Source organism: Asterias rubens, chromosome 20 (assembly GCF_902459465.1).
Source record: "Asterias rubens chromosome 20, eAstRub1.3, whole genome shotgun sequence".
NCBI classification, from domain to species: Eukaryota; Metazoa; Echinodermata; class Asteroidea; order Forcipulatida; family Asteriidae; genus Asterias; species Asterias rubens.
The window spans coordinates 12,396,364-12,423,528 of record NC_047081.1 but is presented as its reverse complement, the minus strand read 5'-3'; the positions used below and the strand labels follow the sequence as shown (position 1 = coordinate 12,423,528).

Sequence of the window (27,165 nt, the reverse complement as noted above, 5' to 3'; positions counted from 1 at the left end):
ACTCCTCTTATTAAATTCGTGAATTTTCTCTTGATGGTCCAAATGGTGATTTCTGAACTCATATTTCAATGTTTTGTGGATGATTTTCCAGGCCGCGATTGCACAGGAAATTGGCTGCGAGTATCGAGGCACCTGCCTCGTGCAACCTACGGCTGTTATATGTACCAAGTTGATACAGTGTCAAACGTCATTCCGTTCCAATGTACGATTGGAATTATTATGTGTCGAATTAGCTGCTCTTGTTGGTAAAGTATCTGCGAAGAAATAAAAAAACATTAAACCAGTTTCACCGAAGAAACCAATGTCCAATTAAAAGTCGGGCGACGTTATTATGCCAAAGTCTTACAAGGTTACGTTAAATGATATTTATCTTTGCTGAAATAGGACCGATAAGTATTTGATTTCTTCGCCCACCGGATATTAAACTGCTCGTTTCAAAGTACAGAAGAGGCGTTTTACAAACCGAAAATGTAACAGCCGTCGGTGCCACTTTCAGCAGCGGATTGGTAAAACGCGCGCGCAACATGTCAACTATGACCAATGTGTGCACAAACTTTATTATTACTTTTTAGTTTTAAGGATTACTGTCAGATTGGTGCAATTTTATGTTGTTCACTTCATCAGTTATATTGTTTACATTCTGCCTACAAATGGGGCACCAAAGTATTTAGAATTCCCTTACGGAGTCGTTTTGTTTTCTTGTGTTTTAGTTTGGTTACTTGGTCTTCACAAGGTACCACTAACATACAAGCGTCTGCATGATACTGGACAACGATGTAGATAGCTTTTGTTACTTGAACGCTCCATGGTATGAGCATGCTCCTTCCCGCCGCCCGCTATTTGACCGCATCCCTACCCCTCACCTCACCTCAGTCCAGTACTTCAAGACCTCAATTGATTAAGGATTTTTTTATCAACATGTAACATCAATCTTCCCTAGGCCTCGAGGTGTGTAGTGTTCCAAATTAAGGTTAATATCTTCAGACTACACCAGGTGGAGTTTTCTTAGTTATTAAGGAACGGGTCTTGATTAATCCCAAACCCGCTTCTAACTAATTCTCCTCATGTTATAGGTTAATAAGTGAAACATTTATTCCTGCTCTGGTATCCAGCGTATGTGCTGGGCCTTCGTGGCTGGTAAGACCGGGATTAACGCTGTTAAACGGTAGAGCTGCAGTTAGAAACGAAGGACAGAAGGTTACTTTGGTTTTCAAAAAGTAATTATCAGGATGTAACTTCACTTTGTATTGACGTCAGGAGACTGGATCAAATAAACAGTTCGTTGATGTTGTTATCTCTAGACTATGTTGAATATCTGTCTGCATTTGTTAAGTCAATGATTGTGCGTCTATAAGGGTCGACTCGGCAATGAGTTGGATTGGGTGCAAATTGTGGCCTTCGTTTGAGGCGCATAAACTAGATTGTCTTTGAAGGCTTGATTGCGGTGTTTTTACGTAGTTTGTTTGTCAGCCTGCCAGTAAATCTAATGAACTGATCGGACGTCTCAGTGGAAAATAAACAAAACATGTTGTTTTCAATCCAACAATCATTTTACAAACACTGGTCCCTGACACTGCATTACTGCCATCAGGGAGCTGTACCCAGACGCCGCGGGCGGGATTTGAACCAAGAACCCACACCATACTCTTCCTAATTCAATAACAACAAAGAACTGTTAGCACAATGGTTGCGCGTCTCAATGGGATATTGCTAGGGGGAAGTCAAGCGTCACTCAGCTGTATTAGGAAACATGGCGGTCTGTGAGTTGTTGCCGTGAGTGTACATAAAATCATCATGATTTGCTGCTGGGATATTGCTGGGGGAAGTCAAGCTTCACTCAGCTGTATTAGGAAACATGGCGGTCTGTGAGTTGTTGCCGTGAGTGTACATAAAATCATCATGATTTGCTGCTGGGATATTGCTGGGGGAAGTCAAGCGTCACTCAGCTGTATTAGGAAACATGGCGGTCTGTGAGTTGTTGCCGTGAGTGTACATAAAATCATCACGATTTGCTGCCTGTATAAGATCTGTTGCACCTCTTACTGTGATATAATGTTACGTAGCTTTGACAGGTAAAGGTTCATCAAACACTGTTTGAATTGTCTTTAGAATATGTTACAGGTATACAAACATTAACACAGATATGTTGTGCTGTCCATTTTATTGAGCAGTAGACTGGCTACTATGCTTTAACCTTTACATAATGTGTTCTTAGCGTCTAGGAACCAAATGATAATGCTTGTGGTGTACTTATTAGTACGATGACCGGTGTAATAGGCAAATTATATCTTTGTTTTTGGAACTTGATTTATTTAAATCCTATTTAAATGTAAATTTTATCCATAAAACTAGCCTGTGAATATTTCATTTCTAAAGGTGGTCGCAGATCAAAAATTTCGGGCATTAAAAAATACGTCCTTTTCTTGAAGGTTAACATAACTTTTAATTGTGAACATTTTGTTGTTTTATGTATTATTATGTTAGTGCATGGAGGATTCCTCCATGGTTAGTGTAATGATGGGGTTGAAACCACTCAGCTCTTGAGTTGTTGCTTTTGAATTTATTTAATTAAAAAAAAGTTGAGCACGTAGAATCGATGCCGCAAAGCTCTTTCTTTAATTTGCATCACAACCTTTCACTCCACACCTTCATTTTGATCTGAAGCGAGGCCTTCCCGGTAAGAAAAGAGGGAAAAGTAATTTGTTGTGTTTGAGGAGTACGTTGGCCGGTGAGAACCAAGGGACAGCCAAGTACCTTCCCTCTAGAGATGAACTAGCTTGCCGTAAGGTGTACTGAGCGTGACACATTGCCTACTTCGATAGGAGTCCCCATGGGTAACCACAGAATCTCATTCACCAAGGACGTGCTCTTTACCTCTCCTATAAGAATCTGCTTACAGCAAGATGCAAAGGAACAGAGAAAAGTACTGCTTTAAGTTCAAGCTGTTGTTAAAAATGTGTTTGCGTAAGTGGAAGCGGAGGACTTCCGATCGTAGTTTTTTCCATTGAATAATGAGTAAATACCACGAAACTTGAAGTGAAGGTATAAACAGCGCCACCTATTGAAAGTGTAAAATACCGCTGGACCGATTGAGACTTGTCCCTTCTAAAGGACATGCACCAAATAATTGAATTCATTTACACATTTTGTTGATAAACGTGCAGTGACGTAAGCTTTCCATAAAGCTGCGTTATGACCCTGACCCTAAGCTTGCACTCTCAGTCAAATACATGTAAAAAGTATATTGTTGACGGCGAATATGTTGTTGACTTGACTGCGAATCTCCGTATAGGAAACAAAAAATAAAAAAATCATAGGCCTACCTTTGGCCAAGCCTCGACAAATCAAAGGTCTGGAATAGTTTTTAGTGGAATTTGAAACACAGAGACGTACTGAAATCAACCATACCAAAATAAAATATACGAATTTTGGTTTTAACCATATACACCGACGTGTGAAGTAACTTACGAATACACAGGGTCAACATTACACCTCAACAATCAGCATAGAGAAGTAAAAATCACGGTGAGAAATACAGTAACTTAAATAGTTTTTATAAATAATTTAAACATAATTTCTAACCAATGTCATTCCGTAGCCTGATTTGACCAACACATGAGAAGGTGGTGAGAGTGATTGTCTAACCAATGCTGCTCTACTTTCTTATTCACATGATGCCGGTACCATAGCAACAGACCATTAAGTCCGATTTATTCACTTATTATACCTTCAAATATTTATGGAGAGACACTTTAATAAAATAGTGTCTGTCTTCTAGTCAGTCGATGCAATACTACTACTTACATGTTTACTTGTTAATAATTGAACTTTGATTATAAAACCAATATATTATAGAGTAAAACATGAAATAAATGAAAACAAAATCAAATGTTTTGTGTCAATATTAAGCAATAGTTTTGGCTTATTGAGTAATATTTTCCCTTTAGATAGCAGAATTGGTTCATCACCCAACATCTCGTAATTTAAAAGTACATTGCCCGTAACAGCAGCTTCACTGCAGATTTGACTTAGTTCATTGTATATCCGGAAGTAGCCCGTTGAAGTTGACTTGGTGTTTTTTCTACTGTGTGAAGGAAAGTGGTAGGGCAGTGTTGAATTTCTTGCATATTACATCAATTTGCACTTGACACTTGCCAAAGGGCCATGCGCTGATCGGCATTTGAAGCATTTAACATTTTCGACTCATATAAACTGAACTTATCTGAAAACGTAACTTTTTAATGTATACAAAAAATAAATTTACTCGTTAATGTTGTAGGATTCGAATCTCTTTAAACCAGATAAGTTGATTCATTATTTAAATATTAAGTTCCCATTAAAGATGAGCGGATATGCATCAGACACTACGTCGTAGGTGGGTTGTTCTTATTATCTCGCTGCACTGTGATTTCACTATGTGATTACACTGTGAGTATCATCTGCAGATGGTATGCCCTTCCCATGCTCACACCGTCTTGTAGTATCATCTCGCAATCGAATACCCTGCTTTTTGTCAAGGTTTTTTTTCTTCTTCTAAATTTGTTGCAACTGGAGATCAAACAAGACTTGATGTAATCGTTTGGGGGGTTTGTCATTTTGACAAGGAGTCCCTGCGATTAGTAAACGAGTATCACAGGCTTTTGAGCATTCATCGCTTCAACTTTACACGATGTAATGTTCCTAGGCAGGTGTAGTCGTAGAGCACGGGGGCGTGTTTTTGAATAGACCTTCAAGAGCGACCCACGTACAGGAAACTCTATAAACATGCTTGGGTTACAATTGTGTTTTATGTTTTTTTTATACTGTTGATAGATTGAGTATTTCCCATGTTTGCTTTTTAACGCGCCTGTTTTGTCAAGTGCTGAGTCTTTGTTAGGCGTTGTTTGTTACACTCATGCTGGTGGTGTAAAACCAATCTTTTTTTTTTCACCCCGGTCGCCAAGAGTGACGTGCCTCTAGTATCATACATACACATCAATCTGACGAGATTGTTATGAACAACATTTCGTAAACTTATCAACGGGAATAAACTAATTGCGCTGACGACCTCGCGATCTTGCCTTGTGACCATCGTAGGGACCTCAAAATAGGATCATGGTAACCCAGCCTTCCACTGCTACACGGCGGCCACGCTGTGAGCTCTTTCTCAACGCTTGAGAGCTTCAAACAGGCACTCTCGTGTATCTTGTCTGGACACTATTAACTACCCCTGGGTACTAGACCTGTGTTTAGTTTGTCGGTATAAAATACTATGGATGATGGTTTAAATGTTAATGTTAATGTTGAATCAATCCAGTGCCAGATTTCACTAAGAGACTAGATTCATATAATAAAAAAAAACAGATGCATCACTTGTTTTAGCATTGATTTACATGTCACATCTCTGTTTTTCAGCAATGCGATTTCTATAACAGACAAGTCATCTTGAAATTAATATTTACTCGTCATGCTAAGATAACAAGTTTTTTGTTTCTTTATAGTTACCATCGCCGGTATCATAGTAGGCTCACTGTGTGGGGCCGCAGTACTAGCCGGTCTTATGATTCTACTGTACCGTGTCTACAGACGGAAATGCGGAGGACGGTCCAAGTACGAACGGCTCAGTGGCTATGGAAAGAAGACGGCACCCGCTGTTCACATCGATGGAAAGAGTCTCGCTACACCCACAGTCAGGTGAGATAGAGAGTCTTCTCTTCATGCTTGACCTCCTGCTAGTGGGGGCCGGAGGACGTGGGATGCAGAGGTTACTGCAGGTTAATAATCTCTGATGACGAGAGAAGATCACAGTATTGCATACTTGAAACCTTTTGATGAGAAATGGCCTTGGGTAGCGACTGTAGGCGAGTCTAGTGTTGTTGACACCGGAAAGGGAAGGGGGATCGTGTAAATGCATTGGTAATTATTTTAGTTGATCAGTGAGCATGTGCAATGGTTGGTGTAGAAGGGACTAAACAGTCTGCATGTAATATGGCTATGGTATTATCTGTCTGTGGTGTCACCATAAACGTATGAATATGGTAAGAGAGCTCACGTGCCCTTTTTTTTGCTTTACTTTTTAACCACAATAAATTAAAAGACTACTGGATTAAGAAATTAAATACAAAATTAAACAACAATTTACAGCAAAAATTGTTCTTTCGCCTAAGCAACTTACGAATAAAGAAATCAGCACACGCTAATTTTATTTTGTAACCCGAGTTCATGTTCTGGGGGGGGGGGCAAGTTTTATTAAAAGTCAGATTTTTTGCCCCAAACATTAAAACATAGATTGTTTTGAGTGAATGGTATTTCAAAGAGTATCACCCGCTCTAACGAAAAATAGTTTAACTTTTACTTGTAATGGTCAGGAACCATGCCAAAAATTTAAAACATTTCTTATAAAACACATAAGAATTGGTCACGTGATATATTGTCGGGATCCCAACAAAAACTAATTTTGAGCACTTTATTTCACTGCTACTAATAATTGGCAGACTTTTTTGAGCAGCGGCTCAATTTAAAGCTTGTAACTTTCTCAACCCCCATCAAAATACCTATTGAATTTTAATTTTGCAAAAAATCTGACATAGCATCTTTAAGACGGGTACTATGACTGGATGATTACTTAATCATTTGGATTATTTTCAACAGCTTGAAAGCAGTACCCTTTACATTGCCACCAGCTCCATCTACACGAGCCGGAATAGCTGCTTTTAATTATCCACTAGCAATCAACTCCCCATGCCGTGAGAGCTTAGACCAACCCGACTCACGCGCCAGTGAACGTCGACCGTCCGTATCAGCCGATCGTCGGCCATCTTTCAGCGACCGGCTTCCCAATCTACCGCTCGGGGACCGGGAACGCAGACCGTCTGTAGTTGAGGATACCAACGGCAGACGAGACAGTGTTAGTGGATTGAGCGTATGTAGTGATTCGACAGAGGGAGGCGGGTCCCCGACCTATGGTAATTCACGCACTGGTTCGAGGAGATCTTCCGTCGCTGACGTCATGAGCCCAGCAGGTAAGAATAATACGGACGGTTGGTGGCAGCAGACTCACTTTACTTGTCTAAGGTTGTGTTGATTCCACAGACAAACTGTGACTAGTTTGATGTTACTACAACTACAGCCACATATTGCATAGGGTTTGTGAATATTTATGAATAGCAATATAGAACGGAGTGTCAGTTGCTTCTCATTAATTCTCATAAGAATTCTTAGAGAAAGGTCAACAAGTTCCTGGCCTTTATTCGTTAAAATGTTCTGCGTTGAGTTTGTTCTACTTTTTGGACCTCCCATGTGTGTTGGAACTGTTGAAAAGATATCGTATTACTATTTGGTGCTTGTTTTCGGTAAAATGTACATAAACGATTTTATTATTCACATGATTTTGGAACTGACAACAGAGAATTTTTATGGCATAAAGGATTATCTACTAGAACAAAGTGTCTTTTTAGTTGTAAATCAACGTAAAAATAGAGATAAATCACACGAAAAAGAAAATAGTATAAGATAGATGTACTCATTCACTTTAAGCTGTTGACCACTATATCAGATTGAATCACAAACACGCTTTCTGCCACCAATAAATCACACTAAGCTGTCATTTCATTACTAGGTAAATGTTTTGATTTCTAATCATTTAGAAGAAAAATCACTTTTACTGTCCCTAGAAATAATATTGATGTTTCACACGTTTTGAGCAAACTCTATTGTGCACTTAGCTAGCAGTGACGTCAAACCCTAGAAAAAGAAACGACCTGAAACAAGACCTTACTTAAGTCGAAAGCACTTCCTTTATTGCCCTTTTAAACCATCAACTTTGACAACAAATATTGACCTGAAGTATGTGTTTTAGCGGGAAAGCTACCGAAGGATACGCTTGAAGGCTTTGAGTCAGTTTGCAAACAGTGACTCAAAATCAAGAAGATTGTGACCAACCGACCAGATTACTTCCGCCTTAACCCACAGAAAACACCAACAGGATGATATATAATGGACTATGTTTTAACTATGTTGGACGATGAACAATTATTTAGTTTTACCCTACACTGGCAAGCTGAGTGCTTTCCCTGGACTGCTTTTGAAAAATGATTCCACAGGCATACCACTTGATAAACACAACTGGACACGCCATATTTCAAATGGCCAAGTTGTAGGTGTATTCGTGCAGCTTGGCACGAACACCTATTGCTGTTGTTTACATGTATAGTACAAGTACACGTAGGCATACAATGTATGGTATAAAACATTCGTATGATAACATTTTGGCATCTCAAAAAGTTATGTAGTATTTTGACTTTGATCCCATTTTACTTTGATTGCCATATCAACACGGAATGTTGAAGCTTCATACAAAATAAAAACAAAACAAAAAACAAGCAGCAACCGTAGTTGGAAACATAACACAAAAATAACATTTCCAAAGATATATTTAAGAAAAAGCAATATTAAGTATTCAAATGAGTTATAGAATTCAGTTATTCCATCCATATACATCAAGGTGTGATTATCAACCGCAGCCTCTGAGTTAAATAAAACTCTAAGTATACCCAACCTATATTTCTTCACTGGAAACTCTGTTTTCTCTTCCAAAGCCCAAGCCGGGCCCCGAGGGGAAGACGCGGTGTCACCCCCAACATTAAACCAATCCCTTGAGGCTAAATCAAGTTGCCGCATGAGTGGGGTGCAAAGCATAAATATTCACAAAGATGACAAGCGAACAGTTTGAAAGCTCCTGTCATAAATGATGTTTAAGCAAACGTGTAATCCAGCATGGCGGGCCCACAACCTTGAAGGAAACTCAATCTGATGGAAACTGAATTCGATTGGTATTGATTAGACAAGGTTTGTAGCCAAGGTCGGGTTCTATATACGCAGGTGCTAAAGACTTGACATCCAACACTTCTGTTTCATCTTCCTTCGTTTTCAAGGATGCTCAATTCAACATGCATTATTCTTACAATCTTAAAGTTCATGCATATAAACCATACAACCTGTGCAAACCTTCTAAGGAAAATAACTATTTAGACTTAAAACATGGAAAACATTGCTATTATCGTTATTATCTATTTCTGTAATCAAGTATTTCCCATTCTAGGCCAATTGCAACGACCGCCATCTTTGATAAAGTGCGCGCATCAATATAATAGCTATCATTAGCTGATGAGAGTAGTGCGCAACGCGCACACCACTGCTCTTTCTAGCTAACGTCAAATATGACGGTCAGTGACGTCATTGCGCAATGCATCTATACTAATTTTAATGATAATATAAGCTGTGGTAGAGTCGCGAAGTGTTACTAATGAGCTGTTGTCTTGCGTAGTTTGGTCACATTTAATGTCACGAAAGGAATAGCATGTACATCAGGTTAAAACATGTAAAAACGGGTTCATATCAATGCTGTGTTGGGATATGACCACTACAAAACTAAATCATAAATTATCAACCGATAATTCCTTCTTTTCGTAAAGAGTATTACAGCAATTTTATTGCCCATTTAAATTGTTCTGCTTGATTGCAAACCGATATCGAGGGCACTCATGGGAAAGAGAACTCAGACGGTTTAGGACATTCTTTAAAACATTATTGATCTAACTAGAGTGATAATTAATATGCTTATGTAGACACCCCTTAATGGATGTGGTGCCATAATTCTTTGTCTACATATCTCGATTAAAATGTTAGGTACACAATCTGTCCGGAAGCTGATTCTAAAATCTGCCGGAAGCTGATCGAAATGCTGTACGTTATGATACATCCCCAGATGTTCACCTTCATCATGATACATACACTTTGATTATTGAAGTGATCAAACATACACTGGACTGTGAATTGATGTCTTGTTGATGTTGGGCTTTGACACAACATTGGGGTTAATTATTAAATGCTGCAATGGTAGCATGTTTCAGGGTCTCGTTTTTATTAGTAAACTTCCAAATTGCATTCACATGTTGCAGTTTCATGTTTACAAAGTCATACCATTCAAGGCAAGGCAAGTTTCTGATTAACTTTGAATGTTTGTTATAATGTGTTGCTTTGCAATTCGACTGCCGCAGCAGCTTAGCCTTTGGCTGCGATGGTGTTTGTTTGAAATAAATCATTTGAAAAGGTTATCTTTTGTTCACCCTGTAGGTGCTTTCGTTCTAGGTGGTCTCAACCCCGACCTTTACCGTCTAGAAGACGAAGAAGATGATCTTGACTTCCCAGATGATCACATCGGCCGGATATGGCTGGCTGTAGAGTATGAGATGGAATCTGAGAGATTGGTGGTCTCTCTGATAAAAGCTAAGAACCTTCCTAGCAGAGTACGGGGGAGTGTCAATCAGTGTGACCCCCTCGTTAAGGTCTTCTTGCTACCGGAAGAAAGAAGGCACCTACAGTCAAAGGTCAAACGAAAAACGACCAATCCAAAGTTCGACGAAAGTTTTGTCTTCCAGGTAAATTGTTACTACAATTATTGTTTGTTTAAATTAATGAAGCTTAGCACAAAGCTAAAATACTGTTTCCTTTTTAAACAAACGAGGAGCTTGATATAATAAAACGAATTCAGTCTGGTCCTGCTTCATCTTAACGGGAAGGCACACGTTTGGTAATTACTCAGAACAAATATTAACTTAAAAACTGGCTTGGTAACGAGCATTGGGGAGCTGTTGGTAAATATAAAACATTGTGGGAAACGACTCCCTCTGAAGTAGCATAGATTTTGAGAAAGAGATAATTTCTCACTAAAATAATAAAAGACTTCTAACCAGAAGTCTTTTATTCCTTTCTGAACGCTCACAAATTCGTCCAAAAGGGGTGTTTTTCTCTCATCATTTTCTCGCAACTTCAATGATCAATTTAGCTCAAAATTTCACAGGATTGTTATGTTATGCTTATGTTGGGATACACGAAGTGAGAAGACTGGTCTTTGAAAATTACCAAACGTGTACCTTCCCTTTAACAATAATTTTATTTTTCATCACAAAGAGGAACACGATTATTGTGATGATCGAGCTTTGATTGTGACTGCCCACCTCTCTTGGGGATAATGAACAGTTTTCTTAAAATAAGATTTAGGAATCCAATATCGTTACTTAGAGTCGTTTGACTATATGTTGTTATTATTGTATCTCCGTAATCAGGTTACATTCAAAGCACTACAACAGAGAACTCTACGACTTTCAGTCTACGATGTCGATCGTTCTAAACGTCACAAGCTAATCGGTCATGCATTGTATCCACTCAAAGATTTGGACATCGAGGCTCATCAGAAGGTGATCATGTGGTTGGACCTTGAGAAAGAATGCTCTGAGGTAGGTCGCAATGGAGAGTCATTAGTCGTTAAAGCACTGGACACTATGGCAATTACTCAGAATAATTGTCAGCATGAACTTTGACAAAATAGAGTCCAAATTGTCATGCATACACCAACTGAATACACTGGTCTGTTATACCACCAAAAGTTACCATTTCTTTTAAAGAATTTAAATAATTGCAAACAGTATCATGGCTTTAAAATAGCTACATCAAGATGATTAGTTCAAGCATAGTCAACAGGTGAAGAGTAAAAATAGAAGAAGTACAGCCGCGAACACTAGCACAATTCAAACCATTTTACCAGAGCTTTACATTAAAGCAACGACAACATAAAAAAACAATTTCCCAAAAGCCATCAAATAATTGAAAAACGAATCGCTTTAAAATGCAGATTAAAAGTAGACTATTAAGCATTCTTTGTATTAACTTTATGCACCAAAGTATGTTGTAGATTGTACTGACAATAGATCCTTTCGAAAAAAATATTGATTATTGAGTATATTTTTATTTCAAATTTTCTACAAACTACTACATGATTACTGTAAATTGGTTCCGTTGTATGTTTCTCTCTCTGGTTTCTATTGATGAGAAACAATAACGTCCTATAGTCATACTATTAATGATTACTGTAAATTGGTTCCGTTGTATGTTTCTCTTTCTGGTTTCTATTGATGAGATAGAAAACAATAACGTCCTATAGTCATACTATTAATGATTACTGTAAATTGGTTCCGTTGTATGTTTCTCTTTCTGGTTTCTATTGATGAGATAGAAAACAATAACGTCCTATAGTCATACTATTAATGATTACTGTAAATTGGTTCCGTTGTATGTTTCTCTTTCTGGTTTCTATTGAGAGATAGAAAACAATAACGTCCTATAGTCATACTATTAATGATTACTGTAAATTGGTTCCGTTGTATGTTTCTGTTTCTGGTTTCTATTGATGAGATAGAAAACAATAACGTCCTATAGTCATACTATTAATGATTACTGTAAATTGGTTCCGTTGTATGTTTCTCTTTCTGGTTTCTATTGATGAGATAGAAAACAATAACGTCCTATAGTCATACTATTAATGATTACTGTAAATTGGTTCCGTTGTATGTTTCTGTTTCTGGTTTCTATTGATGAGATAGAAAACAATAACGTCCTATAGTCATACTATTAATGATTACTGTAAATTGGTTCCGTTGTATGTTTCTCTTTCTGGTTTCTATTGATGAGATAGAAAACAATAACGTCCTATAGTCATACTATTAACACATTTTGTTGATACTATAATCTATTTGAAGGAATAACAAACTGGGCATCTACACTCATATATGAGCCAACACCAAGTCACTAAACATCCATTTTGTACTTTTACTTTTTGTTCAGACGTCATCGTCAGAAACCGGTGATGTCCACTTCTCCCTGAACTATAATGACAGCATAGATAGGTTGACTGTCGTCATCATTGAATGCAAAGGGATCCGATTATTAGATGGATTCCAACATGTGGGTGAGTAATAAACCCAGTTTGTTTGTAAATTAGTATTTCCATCACTCACATAATTCAAGCTGAGTTATCCAAGGTTAGAACTGTTTCAAAGTTAGTTTTTATTATGTCAAAGTCAGTTTGACAAGAATTATGCATTATTGAAGTATATCTGAACGACTATAGACAGTACTATCAGACACATACCTTCTCATTGTTTGAAAAGCTTTGAGCCCCTCAGTTTGTATGCGATCACTTGTATTCTAACCACGTAAAGATCTTAATAGTAGAACCTTGTATTCTAACCACAGTAAAGATCTTAATAGTAGAACCTTAAAACTTAAACATGTTTTGGTACAGCTGTGGTGCAACACATTTCCGAGTTATCTTTTTTTATCATTTCAAGTTGTATTATTTGTAAGTAATATTATTCCTTAGTTCTCAATATTTATACTTTTAATAATAAATCATTATTATATTTAGATGGCTACGTGAAGGTAAGCTTAATGGGTGCCAGCAAAGTCGTCAAATCGAAGAAGACAGAAGTCGTAAAGAAAACGCCAAACCCAACTTACAATGAGTCTTTTCAGTTTAAAGTCCCCTCCAGTAATACCGACATGTTCAGCATATCATTAACTGTCATGCAACATGCACCAGCGATGAAAGGTAAGCGATTTAATGGAAATGACAGACAAACAGACACATTGTTATCCGTAATTGGCTCTCGTGCTGCATTGTGCTAAGTTTGTGTTTACCAAATGGACGTATATGCAACCAAACCGAGGTAGTGTAGAATGCCTCACGTGTATTGGATATTTAGGGAAATCATATGGCGATGGTTATTTTCAACACATTAAATTGGGTTTTCAACAAGCAATTTTTGAAAATGTTCAAAATGCCTGTCATTGCTTAATATTGTTTTACTCCCCTTATTTGCTGTTAAAGTTAAAGCTGCAGTGTCCATGAATCGCGATGGACAAAATGTCTGACGGTTTGCCACATTCCATGCTTGTCTATTAAAGGAAAACTCCCTTCCCCTCTTCGATGTACTACAGGGGAGAGAGGGGGGAGAGAGGGGGGCGACCCAATCTCCTCTCATTTATAGAAATTTTGTGCAGTTCTATAATCTGTATGCTTATTGCTTGCAAATAAATATCAAGTTCTGAAAAGAAAAACAAACTCAAAACAAACTGCAGTCACTGGCTTGTGTAGTCTGGCTATTATAGTCTGGTCCCAGCCTGAGGTCTGGCCCTTGCTGCTCAGGACAACATGCGTTTGCTATAGCAAAGCTTGTTACACATCTACATAATATTTGGATTTTTTTGCTTTTGTTTTCAGGTGATAAACAGATCGGCCGTGTGGTTGTAGGTCCCTTCATGTATGCCCGTGGAAAAGAACTCGAACATTGGAATGAAATGGTCAGCCATCCAAAAGAGACTATAGCACAATGGCATTCCCTAACATGATTTCATGCTCTTCACTGAACAAGAGAAGAATACACAAACTGACTTAAAGCGTGGCTCGACACCTAGCTATAGCAGGTCATACACATTGAGGAAATTGAGTATGCTACGTGCTTAATGTCTGCTGGGACCAGACATCTCTATAAGTGTGGTTGTTATTCATTTGGATTGGATGAACACGATGGGTTTTCTTGGCGCCAATCACTCCGACCAGCCAGGGTATGAAAACACACCTACACACAGTTATTCCCATGGTGGATTTATTGGTTATTGTAGAAAGAGTAACATCAAAGTGGTTTGAGAGTCCCTTGTTACACTACACTACCGTGGATATCACACGCTAGCATTATTAGGTAGAGGATTGAAGCTAGCTGAATGCTACACTAATGAGAGGATGGGATTGGATTGCAAGAACTGATTGGCCGTCTTACATGGTAATTCTTTACCGTCTTGAGATTTGGTTCTTCTTACAAACCTCAATCATGAAACGAGGGAATGATGGGCTTTGCAACACGTACACACGGATATTGGTTCTTCTTACAAACCTCAATCATGAAACGAGGGAATGATGAGCTTTGCAACACGTACACACGGATATTGGTTCTTCTTACAAACCTCAATCATGAAACGAGGGAATGATGGGCTTTGCAACACGTACACACGGATAGTATTAACTCTGTGCACACCTGCATGCCATCTACTCAATAGAACTAATGGTGAGCGGCATTGTGGGTGCCATAACATATTTAAGGGTAACGTCGGCATGACTTTTAAACAACCAGGACATCATCTATTATGTGTTGACGTCAGATTTCACAATTGTTGAATGTAATGCTTAACTTGACATCAACTACAACTTGACGTGAATTGGATATAGCAGACAAGCCGAATGTGTAACAGTGTGGTATTTTTAATGATGTGTATTGTATTAAAAAGAAACTTAAGTTTACCAACAGCAAGATGTTTTAGGGTGAAGACTCCAATCATAAAAAAAAAATCATTGCACACCTTAGAGAGTTTAGAACGCCATGAACAATTAGTACTAAACACCTGGGAGAGTTTGGAACGCCATGGGTGTAGCCCTTCATCACACCTAGGAGAGTTTGGAACGCACTGGGTGTACCCCTTTATCATACCTAGGAGAGTGTGGAACGCCCTGGGTGTACCCCTTCATCACACCTAGGAGAGTGTGGAACGCCCTGGGTGTACCCCTTCATCACACCTAGGAGAGTTTGGAACGCCCTGGGTAAACACACAGTGCATAGAATGGATAGCCCTATGAAGTGTGTCGTCATTAACACACATTGCAAAGTTTGGAACACCCTAGTATAGCAGCCTGACACATCTTGAAGAGTTCGGCACATTATGGCTGTATCAACATAACATATCTTGGATAGTCGGAATCGCCTTTGAATTATAGACTGAACACACATGAGAGTTCGGAAAGTAAGTATCGAAGATACATGTGACCAATGTTGCAATATAAAGACATATAGACAAGGAATAGTATTGTTAACACAAGCTCAAATATAGTCATGTAAGAGTTCTTTTCGGGGAAAAAATTGATAGGGAAAAATTAGTGTGTTGTAATGTTTCCCTGTTTAACAACCCGACCCACATGATAATAGTTTTTGGAACTCCTTTCATTTTAGAATGCAGCTCCTTAAGTGGTTAGTATTACCACTTTTAGCATGACAATTCATGTTTGTTCATTACATTTTCCGATTGCCCGTTTTTACATCAAATACGTGTAGGTGAATTGGTCATGAGCATTTTCGAACTGGGCATGGCAAAGGCGCAGAATAACTACAAGCCCCTTTGGAAAGTCACAAAAAAAAAACTGTACATACATTTTGTATACTTATTTGTTATGTACACATAAAAAAAACAAAAAAACTTGGCAGAAGCAAATGTTACTACATGTTTGCCCAATTAATTTTTGCAGCGAGCTAAAGTAGATTTTAAATCTGGTTCGAGTAGCAGTAAATGTGGTGACTTATGTTGGACTTTAAATGCCTTGGATGCATTGTCTGTTATTTGATTTTCTAGATTAAGAATCTATACTTTTACCATCCCTGAGAGTGCTTTAACCTTAGTCGTATTTTAGTCTGTATTTGATTTACGTTTACATTGTCAAACGTGTTGAACAGTCTAGAACTATTTTGATAAAAATCTACATAGGTGTACTAATGTGATCAAACATGTTCATGTAATTGTTATTTCACAATGAGATGTCTGTCTATATCGTCTGTTGTAAACTACAGCCTGGTTTTTGGCTTGGTCTACAGCTAGAAATACATAACAAACTGGCTCAAAATGATTGTCTTTATTCTTATTGTTGATATTATCCAATGTTCAATTGTTCGTTGCTTGAGATCATGAGTTGAAATTAGCATGGTATTCTCAACTTAGTTCTCGACATTCAAGACAGTATTGAGAGACGAGAAACAGTACAGCAACCCTGTTCATGTTGTTGAGGTGTTGTTGTCCGTTCGGAATATTTTTCGAGACGTTCATTCTCTACAATTGTATAAATTAAAACCAGTCTTGGTCTGTGGATACTGCAAATGAGTATCATTCAATTAAAAGTGATTATAATTTGACTAATATAATCACCTTACAATGCAAGCATATTGTTAAATGATTGAACACGAAACCATGTGATTTTAGATGATATCGCTGAAGATAATTCAATTTAAAAGGATAGCATGTTTTTGTTTGTTTTCTTACTATCTATTGACAAAAACATCTAGTGGCGAATTTGTGAAACTGCAGTGTTTAAAACACAAATAGATTTAGAATATGTTTCCTATAATGTTTGTTTTTCTTTTTTTTGGGGTCGGGAAAATTGTTTTAAAACTGTATGGTCTTGCAATTTTGTCAAAAACATGCTTAACAACGTAGGGCTTAAGCATTGCTTTTGTATGACTATTCGTCTAAAATTTACACTAAACAAATTGCTTAAAAAGTGTAAGGCTTAAGCCTTGCATTTTGTGTCTAAAAAAATTGCTTAAAAAGTGTAAGGTTTAAGCCTTGCATTTTTTCTCAAGAAAATTGCTTACAAAGTGTAAGGCTTAAGCCTTGCAATTTTCTAAAGAAAATTGATTAAAAAGTGTAAGGCTTAAGCCTTGCATTTATTTTCTGAAGAAAATTGCTTAAAAATGGTAAGGCTTCAGCCTTGCATTTTTTCTCAAGAAAATTGCTTGAAAATTGTAAGGCTTAAGCCTTGCATTTTTTTCTCAAGAAAATTGCTTAAAAATTGTAAGGCTTAAGCCTTGCATTTTTTTCTAAAGAGAATTGTGTTAAAATTGTAAGGCTTAAGCCTTGCATTTTTTTTTTCTCAAGAAAATTGCTTAAAAATGGTAAGGCTTAAGCCTTGCATTTTTTTCTAAAGAGAATTGTGTTAAAATTGTAAGGCTTAAGCCTTGCATTTTTTTTTTCTCAAGAAAATTGCTTAAAAATGGTAAGGCTTAAGCCTTGCATTTTTTCTCAAGAAAATTTCTGAAAAATTGTAAGGCTTAAGCCTTGCATTTTTTTTTCTCAAGAAAATTGCTTAAAAATTGTAAGGCTTAAGCCTTGCATTTTTGTCTTAAGAAAATTGCTTAAAAATTGTAAGGCTTAAGCCTTGCATTTTTGTCTTAAGAAAATTGCTTAAAAATTGTAAGGCTTAAGCCTTGCATTTTTGTCTTAAGAAAATTGCTTAAAAAGTGTAAGGCTTAAGCCTTGCATTTTTTTCTCAAGAAAATTGCTTAAAAATTGTAAGGCTTAAGCCTTGCATTTTTGTTCTAAGAAAATTGCTTAAAAAGTATAAGGCTTAAGCCTTGCATTTTTTTCTAAAGAAAATTGTTTAAAAATTGTAAGGCTTAAGCCTTGCATTTTTATTCTCAAGAAAATTGCTTAAAAATTGTAAGGATTAAGCCTTGCATTTTTGTCTTAAGAAAACTGCTTAAAAAGTGTAAGGCTTAAGCCTTGCATTATTTTCTCAAGAAAATTGCTTAAAAATTGTAAGGCTTAAGCCTTGCATTTTTGTTCTAAGAAATATGCTTAAAAAGTGTAAGGCTTAAGCCTTGCATTTTTGTTCTGAAGAAAATTGCTTAAAAAGTGTAAGGCTTAAGCCTTGCATTTTTGTCTTAAGAAAATTGCTTAAAAAGTGTAAGGCTTAAGCCTTGCATTTTTTTCTCAAGAAAATTGCTTAAAAATTGTAAGGCTTAAGCCTTGCATTTTTGTTCTAAGAAAATTGCTTAAAAATTGTAAGGCTTAAGCCTTGCATTTTTGTTCTAAGAAAATTGCTTAAAAAGTGTAAGGCTTAAGCCTTGCATTTTTTTCTGAAGAAAATTGTTTTAAAATTGTAAGGCTTAAGCCTTGCATTTTTTTTTCTCAAGAAAATTGCTTAAAAAGTGTAAGGCTTAAGCCTTGCATTTTGTGTCTAAAAAAAATTGCTTAAAAAGTGTAAGGTTTAAAGCCTTGCATTTTTTCTCAAGAAAATTGCTTACAAAGAAAAGTGTAAGGCTTAAGCCTTGCATTTTTTTCTAAAGAAAATTGTTTAAAAATTGTAAGGCTTAAGCCTTGCATTTATTTTCTGAAGATAATTGCTTAAAAATAGTAAGGCTTAAGCCTTGCATTTTTGTCTTAAGAAAATTGCTTAAAAATTGTAAGGCTTAAGCCTTGCATTTTTGTCTTAAGAAAATTGCTTAAAAATTGTAAGGCTAAGCCTTGCATTTTTGTCTTAAGAAAATTGCTTAAAAAGTGTAAGGCTTAAGCCTTGCATTTTTTTCTCAAGAAAATTGCTTAAAAATTGTAAGGCTTAAGCCTTGCATTTTTGTTCTAAGAAAATTGCTTAAAAAGTGTAAGGCTTAAGCCTTGCATTTTTTTCTAAAGAAAATTGTTTAAAAATTGTAAGGCTTAAGCCTTGCATTTTTATTCTCAAGAAAATTGCTTAAAAATTGTAAGGCTTAAGCCTTGCATTTTTGTCTTAAGAAAACTGCTTAAAAAGTGTAAGGCTTAAGCCTTGCATTATTTTCTCAAGAAAATTGCTTAAAAATTGTAAGGCTTAAGCCTTGCATTTTTGTTCTAAGAAAATTGCTTAAAAAGTGTAAGGCTTAAGCCTTGCATTTTTGTTCCGAAGAAAATTGCTTAAAAAGTGTAAGGCTTAAGCCTTGCATTTTTGTCTTAAGAAAATTGCTTAAAAAGTGTAAGGCTTAAGCCTTGCATTTTTTTCTCAAGAAAATTGCTTAAAAATTGTAAGGCTTAAGCCTTGCATTTTTGTTCTAAGAAAATTGCTTAAAAATTGTAAGGCTTAAGCCTTGCATTTTTGTTCTAAGAAAATTGCTTAAAAAGTGTTAGGCTTAAGCCTTGCATTTTTTTCTGAAGAAAATTGTTTTAAAATTGTAAGGCTTAAGCCTTGCATTTTTTTTTCTCAAGCAAATTGCTTAAAAATGGTAAGGCTTAAGCCTTGTATTTTTTTCTAAAGAAAATTGTTTAAAAATTGTAAGGCTTAAGCCTTGCATTTATTTTCTGAAGAAAATTGCTTAAAAATTGTAAGGCTTAAGCCTTGCATTTTTGTCTCAAGAAAATTGCTTAAAAATTGTAAGGCATTTTTGTTCTAAAGAAAATTGCTTAAAAAGTGTAAGGCTTAAGCCTTGCATTTTGTGTCTAAAAAAAATTGCTTAAAAAGTGTAAGGTTTAAAGCCTTGCATTTTTTTCTAAAGAAAATTGTTTAAAATTGTAAGGCTTAAGCCTTGCATTTATTTTCTGAAGATAATTGCTTAAAAATAGTAAGGCTTAAGCCTTGCATTTTTTTCTAAAGAAAATTGTTTAAAAATTGTAAGGCTTAAGCCTTGCATTTTTATTCTCAAGAAAATTGCTTAAAAATTGTAAGGCTTAAGCCTTGCATTTTTTTCTAAAGAAAATTGTTTAAAAATTGTAAGGCGTAAGCCTTGCATTTTTATTCTCAAGAAAATTGCTTAAAAATTGTAAGGCTTAAGCCTTGTATTTTTTTCTAAAGAAAATTGTTTAAAAATTGTAAGGCTTAAGCCTTGCATTTATTTTCTGAAGAAAATTGCTTAAAAATTGTAAGGCTTAAGCCTTGCATTTTTGTCTCAAGAAAATTGCTTAAAAATTGTAAGGCATTTTTGTTCTACAGAAAATTGCTTAAAAAGTGTAAGGCTTAAGCCTTGCATTTTGTGTCTAAAAAAAATTGCTTAAAAAGTGTAAGGTTTAAAGCCTTGCATTTTTTTCTAAAGAAAATTGTTTAAAAATTGTAAGGCTTAAGCCTTGCATTTATTTTCTGAAGATAATTGCTTAAAAATAGTAAGGCTTAAGCCTTGCATTTTTTTCCTCAAGAAAATTGCTTAAAAATTGTAAGGCTTAAGCCTTGCATTTTTTTCTAAAGAAAATTGTTTAAAAATTGTAAGGCTTAAGCCTTGCATTTTTATTCTCAAGAAAATTGCTTAAAAATTGTAAGGCTTAAGCCTTGCATTTATTTTCTGAAGAGAATTGTTTTAAAAATAATAAGGCTTAAGCCTTGCATTTTTTTCTCAAGAAAACTGCTTAAAAATTGTAAGGCTTAAGCCTTGCATTTTGTGTCTAAAAAAAATTGCTTAAAAATTGTAAGGCTTAAGCCTTGCATTTATTTTCTGAAGAAAATTGCTTAAAAAGAGTAAGGCTTAAGCCTTGCATTTTTTTCTCAAGAAAATTGCTTAAAAAGTGTAAGGCTTAAGCCTTGCATTTTTTTGTTCTGAAGAAAATTGCTTAAAAAGTGTAAGGCTTAAGCCATGCATTTTTTTCTCAAGAAAATTGCTTAAAAAGTGTAAGGCTTAAGCCTTGCATTTTGTGTCTAAAAAAAATTGCTTAAAAATTGTAAGGCTTAAGCCTTGCATTTTTTTCCTCAAGAAAATTGCTTAAAAATTGTAAGGCTTAAGCCTTGCATTTTTTTCTCTCAAGAAAATTGTTTAAAAATTGTAAGGCTTAAGCCTTGCATTTTTTTCTCTCAAGAAAATTGCTTAAAAATTGTAAGGCTTAAGCCTTGCATTTTTTTTCTCTCAAGAAAATTGCTTAAAAATTGTAAGGCTTAAGCCTTGCATTTTTTTTCTCTCAAGAAAATTGCTTAAAAATTGTAAGGCTTAAGCCTTGCATTTTTTTCTCAAGAATATTGCTTAAAAATTGTAAGGCTTAAGCCTTGCATTTTTTTCTCAAGAATATTGCTTAAAAATTGTAAGGCTTAAGCCTTGCATTTTTGTTCTGAAGAAAATTGCTTAAAAATGGTAAGGCTAAACTGCATTTTTTTCTAAAGAGAATTGTTTTAAAATTGTAAGGAAGTGTAAGGCTTAAGCCTTGCATTTTGTGTCTAAAAAAAATTGCTTAAAAATTGTAAGGCTTAAGCCTTGCATTTTTTTTCTCTCAAGAAAATTGCTTAAAAATTGTAAGGCTGAATGCCTTGCATTTTTTTTCTCTCAAGAAAATTGCTTAAAAAGTGTAAGGCTTAAGCCTTGCATTTTGTGTCTAAAAAAAATTGCTTAAAAATTGTAAGGCTTAAGCCTTGCATTTTTTTTCTCAAGAAAATTGCTTAAAAATTGTAAGGCTTAAGCCTTGCATTTTTATTCTCAAGAAAATTGCTTAAAAATTGTAAGGCTTAAGCCTTGCATTTTTTTCTAAAGAAAATTGTTTAAAAATTGTAAGGCTTAAGCCTTGCATTTTTATTCTCAAGAAAATTGCTTAAAAATTGTAAGGCTTAAGCCTTGCATTTTTGTCTTAAGAAAACTGCTTAAAAAGTGTAAGGCTTAAGCCTTGCATTATTTTTTTAAGAAAATTGTTTAAAAATTGTAAGGCTTAAGCCTTGCATTTATTTTCTGAAGAGAATTGTTTTAAAAATAATAAGGCTTAAGCCTTGCATTTTTTTCTCAAGAAAACTGCTTAAAAATTGTAAGGCTTAAGCCTTGCATTTTGTGTCTAAAAAAAATTGCTTAAAAATTGTAAGGCTTAAGCCTTGCATTTATTTTCTGAAGAAAATTGCTTAAAAAGAGTAAGGCTTAAGCCTTGCATTTTTTTCTCAAGAAAATTGCTTAAAAAGTGTAAGGCTTAAGCCTTGCATTTTTTTGTTCTGAAGAAAATTGCTTAAAAAGTGTAAGGCTTAAGCCTTGCATTTTTTTCTCAAGAAAATTGCTTAAAAAGTGTAAGGCTTAAGCCTTGCATTTTGTGTCTAAAAAAAATTGCTTAAAAATTGTAAGGCTTAAGCCTTGCATTTTTTTCCTCAAGAAAATTGCTTAAAAATTGTAAGGCTTAAGCCTTGCATTTTTTTCTCTCAAGAAAATTGTTTAAAAATTGTAAGGCTTAAGCCTTGCATTTTTTTCTCTCAAGAAAATTGCTTAAAAATTGTAAGGCTTAAGCCTTGCATTTTTTTTCTCTCAAGAAAATTGCTTAAAAATTGTAAGGCTTAAGCCTTGCATTTTTTTCTCTCAAGAAAATTGCTTAAAAATTGTAAGGCTTAAGCCTTGCATTTTTTTCTCAAGAATATTGCTTAAAAATTGTAAGGCTTAAGCCTTGCATTTTTTTCTCAAGAATATTGCTTAAAAATTGTAAGGCTTAAGCCTTGCATTTTTGTTCTGAAGAAAATTGCTTAAAAATGGTAAGGCTAAACTGCATTTTTTTCTAAAGAGAATTGTTTTAAAATTGTAAGGAAGTGTAAGGCTTAAGCCTTGCATTTTGTGTCTAAAAAAAATTGCTTAAAAATTGTAAGGCTTAAGCCTTGCATTTTTTTTCTCTCAAGAAAATTGCTTAAAAATTGTAAGGCTGAATGCCTTGCATTTTTTTTCTCTCAAGAAAATTGCTTAAAAAGTGTAAGGCTTAAGCCTTGCATTTTGTGTCTAAAAAAAATTGCTTAAAAATTGTAAGACTTAAGCCTTGCATTTTTTTTTCTCAAGAAAATTGCTTAAAAATTGTAAGGCTTAAGCCTTGCATTTTTATTCTCAAGAAAATTGCTTAAAAATTGTAAGGCTTAAGCCTTGCATTTTTTTCTAAAGAAAATTGTTTAAAAATTGTAAGGCTTAAGCCTTGCATTTTTATTCTCAAGAAAATTGCTTAAAAATTGTAAGGCTTAAGCCTTGCATTTTTGTCTTAAGAAAACTGCTTAAAAAGTGTAAGGCTTAAGCCTTGCATTATTTTTTTAAGAAAATTGTTTAAAAATTGTAAGGCTTAAGCCTTGCATTTATTTTCTGAAGAGAATTGTTTTAAAAATAATAAGGCTTAAGCCTTGCATTTTTTTCTCAAGAAAACTGCTTAAAAATTGTAAGGCTTAAGCCTTGCATTTTGTGTCTAAAAAAAATTGCTTAAAAATTGTAAGGCTTAAGCCTTGCATTTATTTTCTGAAGAAAATTGCTTAAAAAGAGTAAGGCTTAAGCCTTGCATTTTTTTCTCAAGAAAATTGCTTAAAAAGTGTAAGGCTTAAGCCTTGCATTTTTTTGTTCTGAAGAAAATTGCTTAAAAAGTGTAAGGCTTAAGCCTTGCATTTTTTTCTCAAGAAAATTGCTTAAAAAGTGTAAGGCTTAAGCCTTGCATTTTGTGTCTAAAAAAAATTGCTTAAAAATTGTAAGGCTTAAGCCTTGCATTTTGTGTCTAAAAAAAATTGCTTAAAAATTGTAAGGCTTAAGCCTTGCATTTATTTTCTGAAGAAAATTGCTTAAAAATTGTAAGGCTTAAGCCTTGCATTTTTTTCTCTCAAGAAAATTGTTTACAAATTGTAAGGCTTAAGCCTTGCATTTTTTTCTCTCAAGAAAATTGCTTAAAAATTGTAAGGCTTAAGCCTTGCATTTTTTTTCTCTCAAGAAAATTGCTTAAAAATTGTAAGGCTTAAGCCTTGCATTTTTTTTCTCTCAAGAAAATTGCTTAAAAATTGTAAGGCTTAAGCCTTGCATTTTTTTCTCAAGAATATTGCTTAAAAATTGTAAGGCTTAAGCCTTGCATTTTTTTCTCAAGAATATTGCTTAAAAATTGTAAGGCTTAAGCCTTGCATTTTTTTCTCAAGAATATTGCTTAAAAATTGTAAGGCTTAAGCCTTGCATTTTTGTTCTGAAGAAAATTGCTTAAAAATGGTAAGGCTAAACTGCATTTTTTTCTAAAGAGAATTGTTTTAAAATTGTAAGGAAGTGTAAGGCTTAAGCCTTGCATTTTGTGTCTAAAAAAAATTGCTTAAAAATTGTAAGGCTTAAGCCTTGCATTTTTTTTCTCTCAAGAAAATTGCTTAAAAATTGTAAGGCTGAATGCCTTGCATTTTTTTTCTCTCAAGAAAATTGCTTAAAAATTGTAAGGCTTAAGCCTTGCATTTTGTGTCTAAAAAAAATTGCTTAAAAATTGTAAGACTTAAGCCTTGCATTTTTTTTTCTCAAGAAAATTGCTTAAAAATTGTAAGGCTTAAGCCTTGCATTTTTTTTCTCTCAAGAAAATTGCTTAAAAATTGTAAGGCTAAAGCCTTGCATTTTTTTTCTCTCAAGAAAATTGCTTAAAAAGTGTAAGGCTTTAAGCCTTGCATTTTTTTCTCAAGAAATTGCTTAAAAATTGTAAGGCTAAAGCCTTGCATTTTTTTTCTCTCAAGAAAATTGCTTAAAAAGTGTAAGGCTTAAGCCTTGCATTTTGTGTCTAAAAAAATTGCTTAAAAATTGTAAGGCTTAAGCCTTGCATTTTTTTTTCTCAAGAAAATTGCTTAAAAATTGTAAGGCTTAAGCCTTGCATTTTTTTTCTCTCAAGAAAATTGCTTAAAAATTGTAAGGCTAAAGCCTTGCATTTTTTTTCTCTCAAGAAAATTGCTTAAAAATTGTAAGGCTTAAGCCTTTCATTTTTTTCTAAAGAAAATTGTTTTAAAATTGTAAGGCTTAAGCCTTGCATTTTTTTTTTCTCAAGAAAATTGCTTAAAAATGGTAAGGCTTAAGCCTTGCATTTTTTCTCAAGAAAATTGCTTAAAATTGGTAAGGCTTAAGCCTTGCATTTTTGTCTCAAGAAAATTGCTTAAAAATTGTAAGGCTTTTCAGATTTGTTAACATTTCTGACTAAGGGCCAAACGAAACAAATGCCAAATGCCAAATGCGTGGGCATACCGATAACTTTATAAAAAGCAACAGTTACCGATTGGGGCCTGCTGGACAATGTAGCGAATGAAACATGATAACATAGACAGCTTGAAACTTAAAACCATGTCATCGTAAAATCCAGATTGATTTTTCTGCTTTGATATGTTTTTATACGATCGGGTCCAATTATTGCGTGAAGAGAAACCCTTAACAAACTAGGTCTTAGAGAGTGTTTTAAGTTCGTGCACCAAGCATATCCTCGTCAATAAATTGAGCTGGGTATGGATTTTAAATTCAGTGACAACCGGACATTGACCGATATCTGTTAAATGGAATTATCAGCCATTTTGTGTTGTATGTTAACTTTACGATCTTCCCGTAGATAAATAGTTTTATGATTGGACGGTCTTTCAATGGGCCTTTACAATACTGTATTTTTACATTGATTATATTCAAACTGTATAATAAATGTTCTTTTTTGATTGTTGACTGCTCTTTTTATGTACTGTGAAATGTAAATTGTAAATAGCAAAATATGATATTTTATGTAGCAAACAACAACTAAGAAAAGTGCATGTAATGTTATGTGTATATATCAATATAAGAGACGTGTAAGACATGCGACCGAGTCCATACATTCAAAATGTTTGAAACGGGGTTAAAGTTAGGAATATCGGAATTTCACAATTAACAGCAAATTTAGCAGGATTTTGAAACTGTACATAATAGGAGTATTAGGTGAAGTGAGCATCGCTTATTAACATCAAAGATTAATATTATACAACAAATTGAAATAATTGTTCAGAAAAGTTTACATTACTCTGATGTCAAATCCCAAAGTGTACATTGGTTGAGGTGAGTGCTTTACAAAATAAATTGACTCTTTATTTTCATATATTTGCGTTTTTAAAAACCGATTGACTAACAATTCGACTTAAACAAGGTTTAACAGAAAATAAACCTGTTGACGTTTGCAACGAATTTAGTTTTGAATCATACTTTATAATTAAGACCGAATGTAAAGTCATGTCTCCATGACCAAGAAGTGCAAACATGTATTTGTTTTTTTCTTTTTTTAGTTTATTTAGATCGAAGATTATACATGAGAACGATGCATCCTTTGTATTATTGTATCAACAATGTATCTCAATATGACAATGCTGTTGGTAATCAAACTAAAATGACTCATTAATCACCATGTTGTTAACAAACAAAGATGGAATAACGTTCTGACCTTTGCAGTACAAAGTTTTATATAAAACAACAGACAATGAATGAATGTTCACATTAGCTAAAATAGTAGTGTAATAAACGCTGGATCGTGGTATAACCAAAGGTAGCCAACTACTAGTGCGTGTACGTGTGTGTCAACAATATCATTCCAAATACCTTTTTTGTTTTTTGTTTTTTTTACGACAAAACAACAAAAAACCGTTAATAGCTAACTAAATATCATCATACTATTGTAAGCTTCGTCTGATAATTAGTTCATGTATGTACATGTGTGTACAAAGTATATTAATTAATAATCGTATTAAATATATAATATTGATAATTATTAATAATAACAATAATGATTTATTAACAAAACGAGCTGGATAATTCTCTGCAAAATGGAATATGTTGAAATATATAAATAAATATACATACAAATATATCTTAAAACAGACATATCTAGACCAATGTGTTTTCTTACCAGTGTTACCCTAATGCAAACCTTATGTAAATTATAAAGGCAATCATTTTATCCTGTTAATTGTTCTTAGTGAGAAGGTGGAAATTCGTTCTACTTTTTGTCTTTAAAAAATCAATACCTTTGACTCGAAATTGGCCATGCTTTCCATCTTCACAAATTCGACCAATTATTACGAAATGGCACGGTGCA

General features: G+C 34.7%; 1 protein-coding gene across 2 annotated transcripts; it reads left to right on the top strand.

Moving 5' to 3' along the window:
- The first annotated feature begins 1,639 nt into the window (after positions 1 to 1,639).
- LOC117303868 (synaptotagmin-15-like) lies at positions 1,640 to 14,884 on the top strand. 2 transcript variants are annotated; one of them, XM_033788268.1, is made up of 8 exons: positions 1,640 to 1,983; positions 5,481 to 5,673; positions 6,631 to 7,001; positions 10,114 to 10,418; positions 11,106 to 11,276; positions 12,661 to 12,784; positions 13,244 to 13,426; positions 14,099 to 14,884. In XM_033788268.1, the coding sequence occupies exons 2-8, from the start codon at positions 5,540 to 5,542 to the stop codon at positions 14,224 to 14,226; spliced, it is 1,416 nt and encodes a 471-aa protein (XP_033644159.1). In that variant the 5' UTR covers positions 1,640 to 1,983; positions 5,481 to 5,539; the 3' UTR covers positions 14,227 to 14,884. The 2 variants fall into 2 exon arrangements, with proteins under 2 accessions (XP_033644159.1, XP_033644160.1); XM_033788269.1 differs by having other exon boundaries at positions 1,767 to 1,773.
- The last annotated feature ends 12,281 nt before the right edge of the window (positions 14,885 to 27,165 follow it).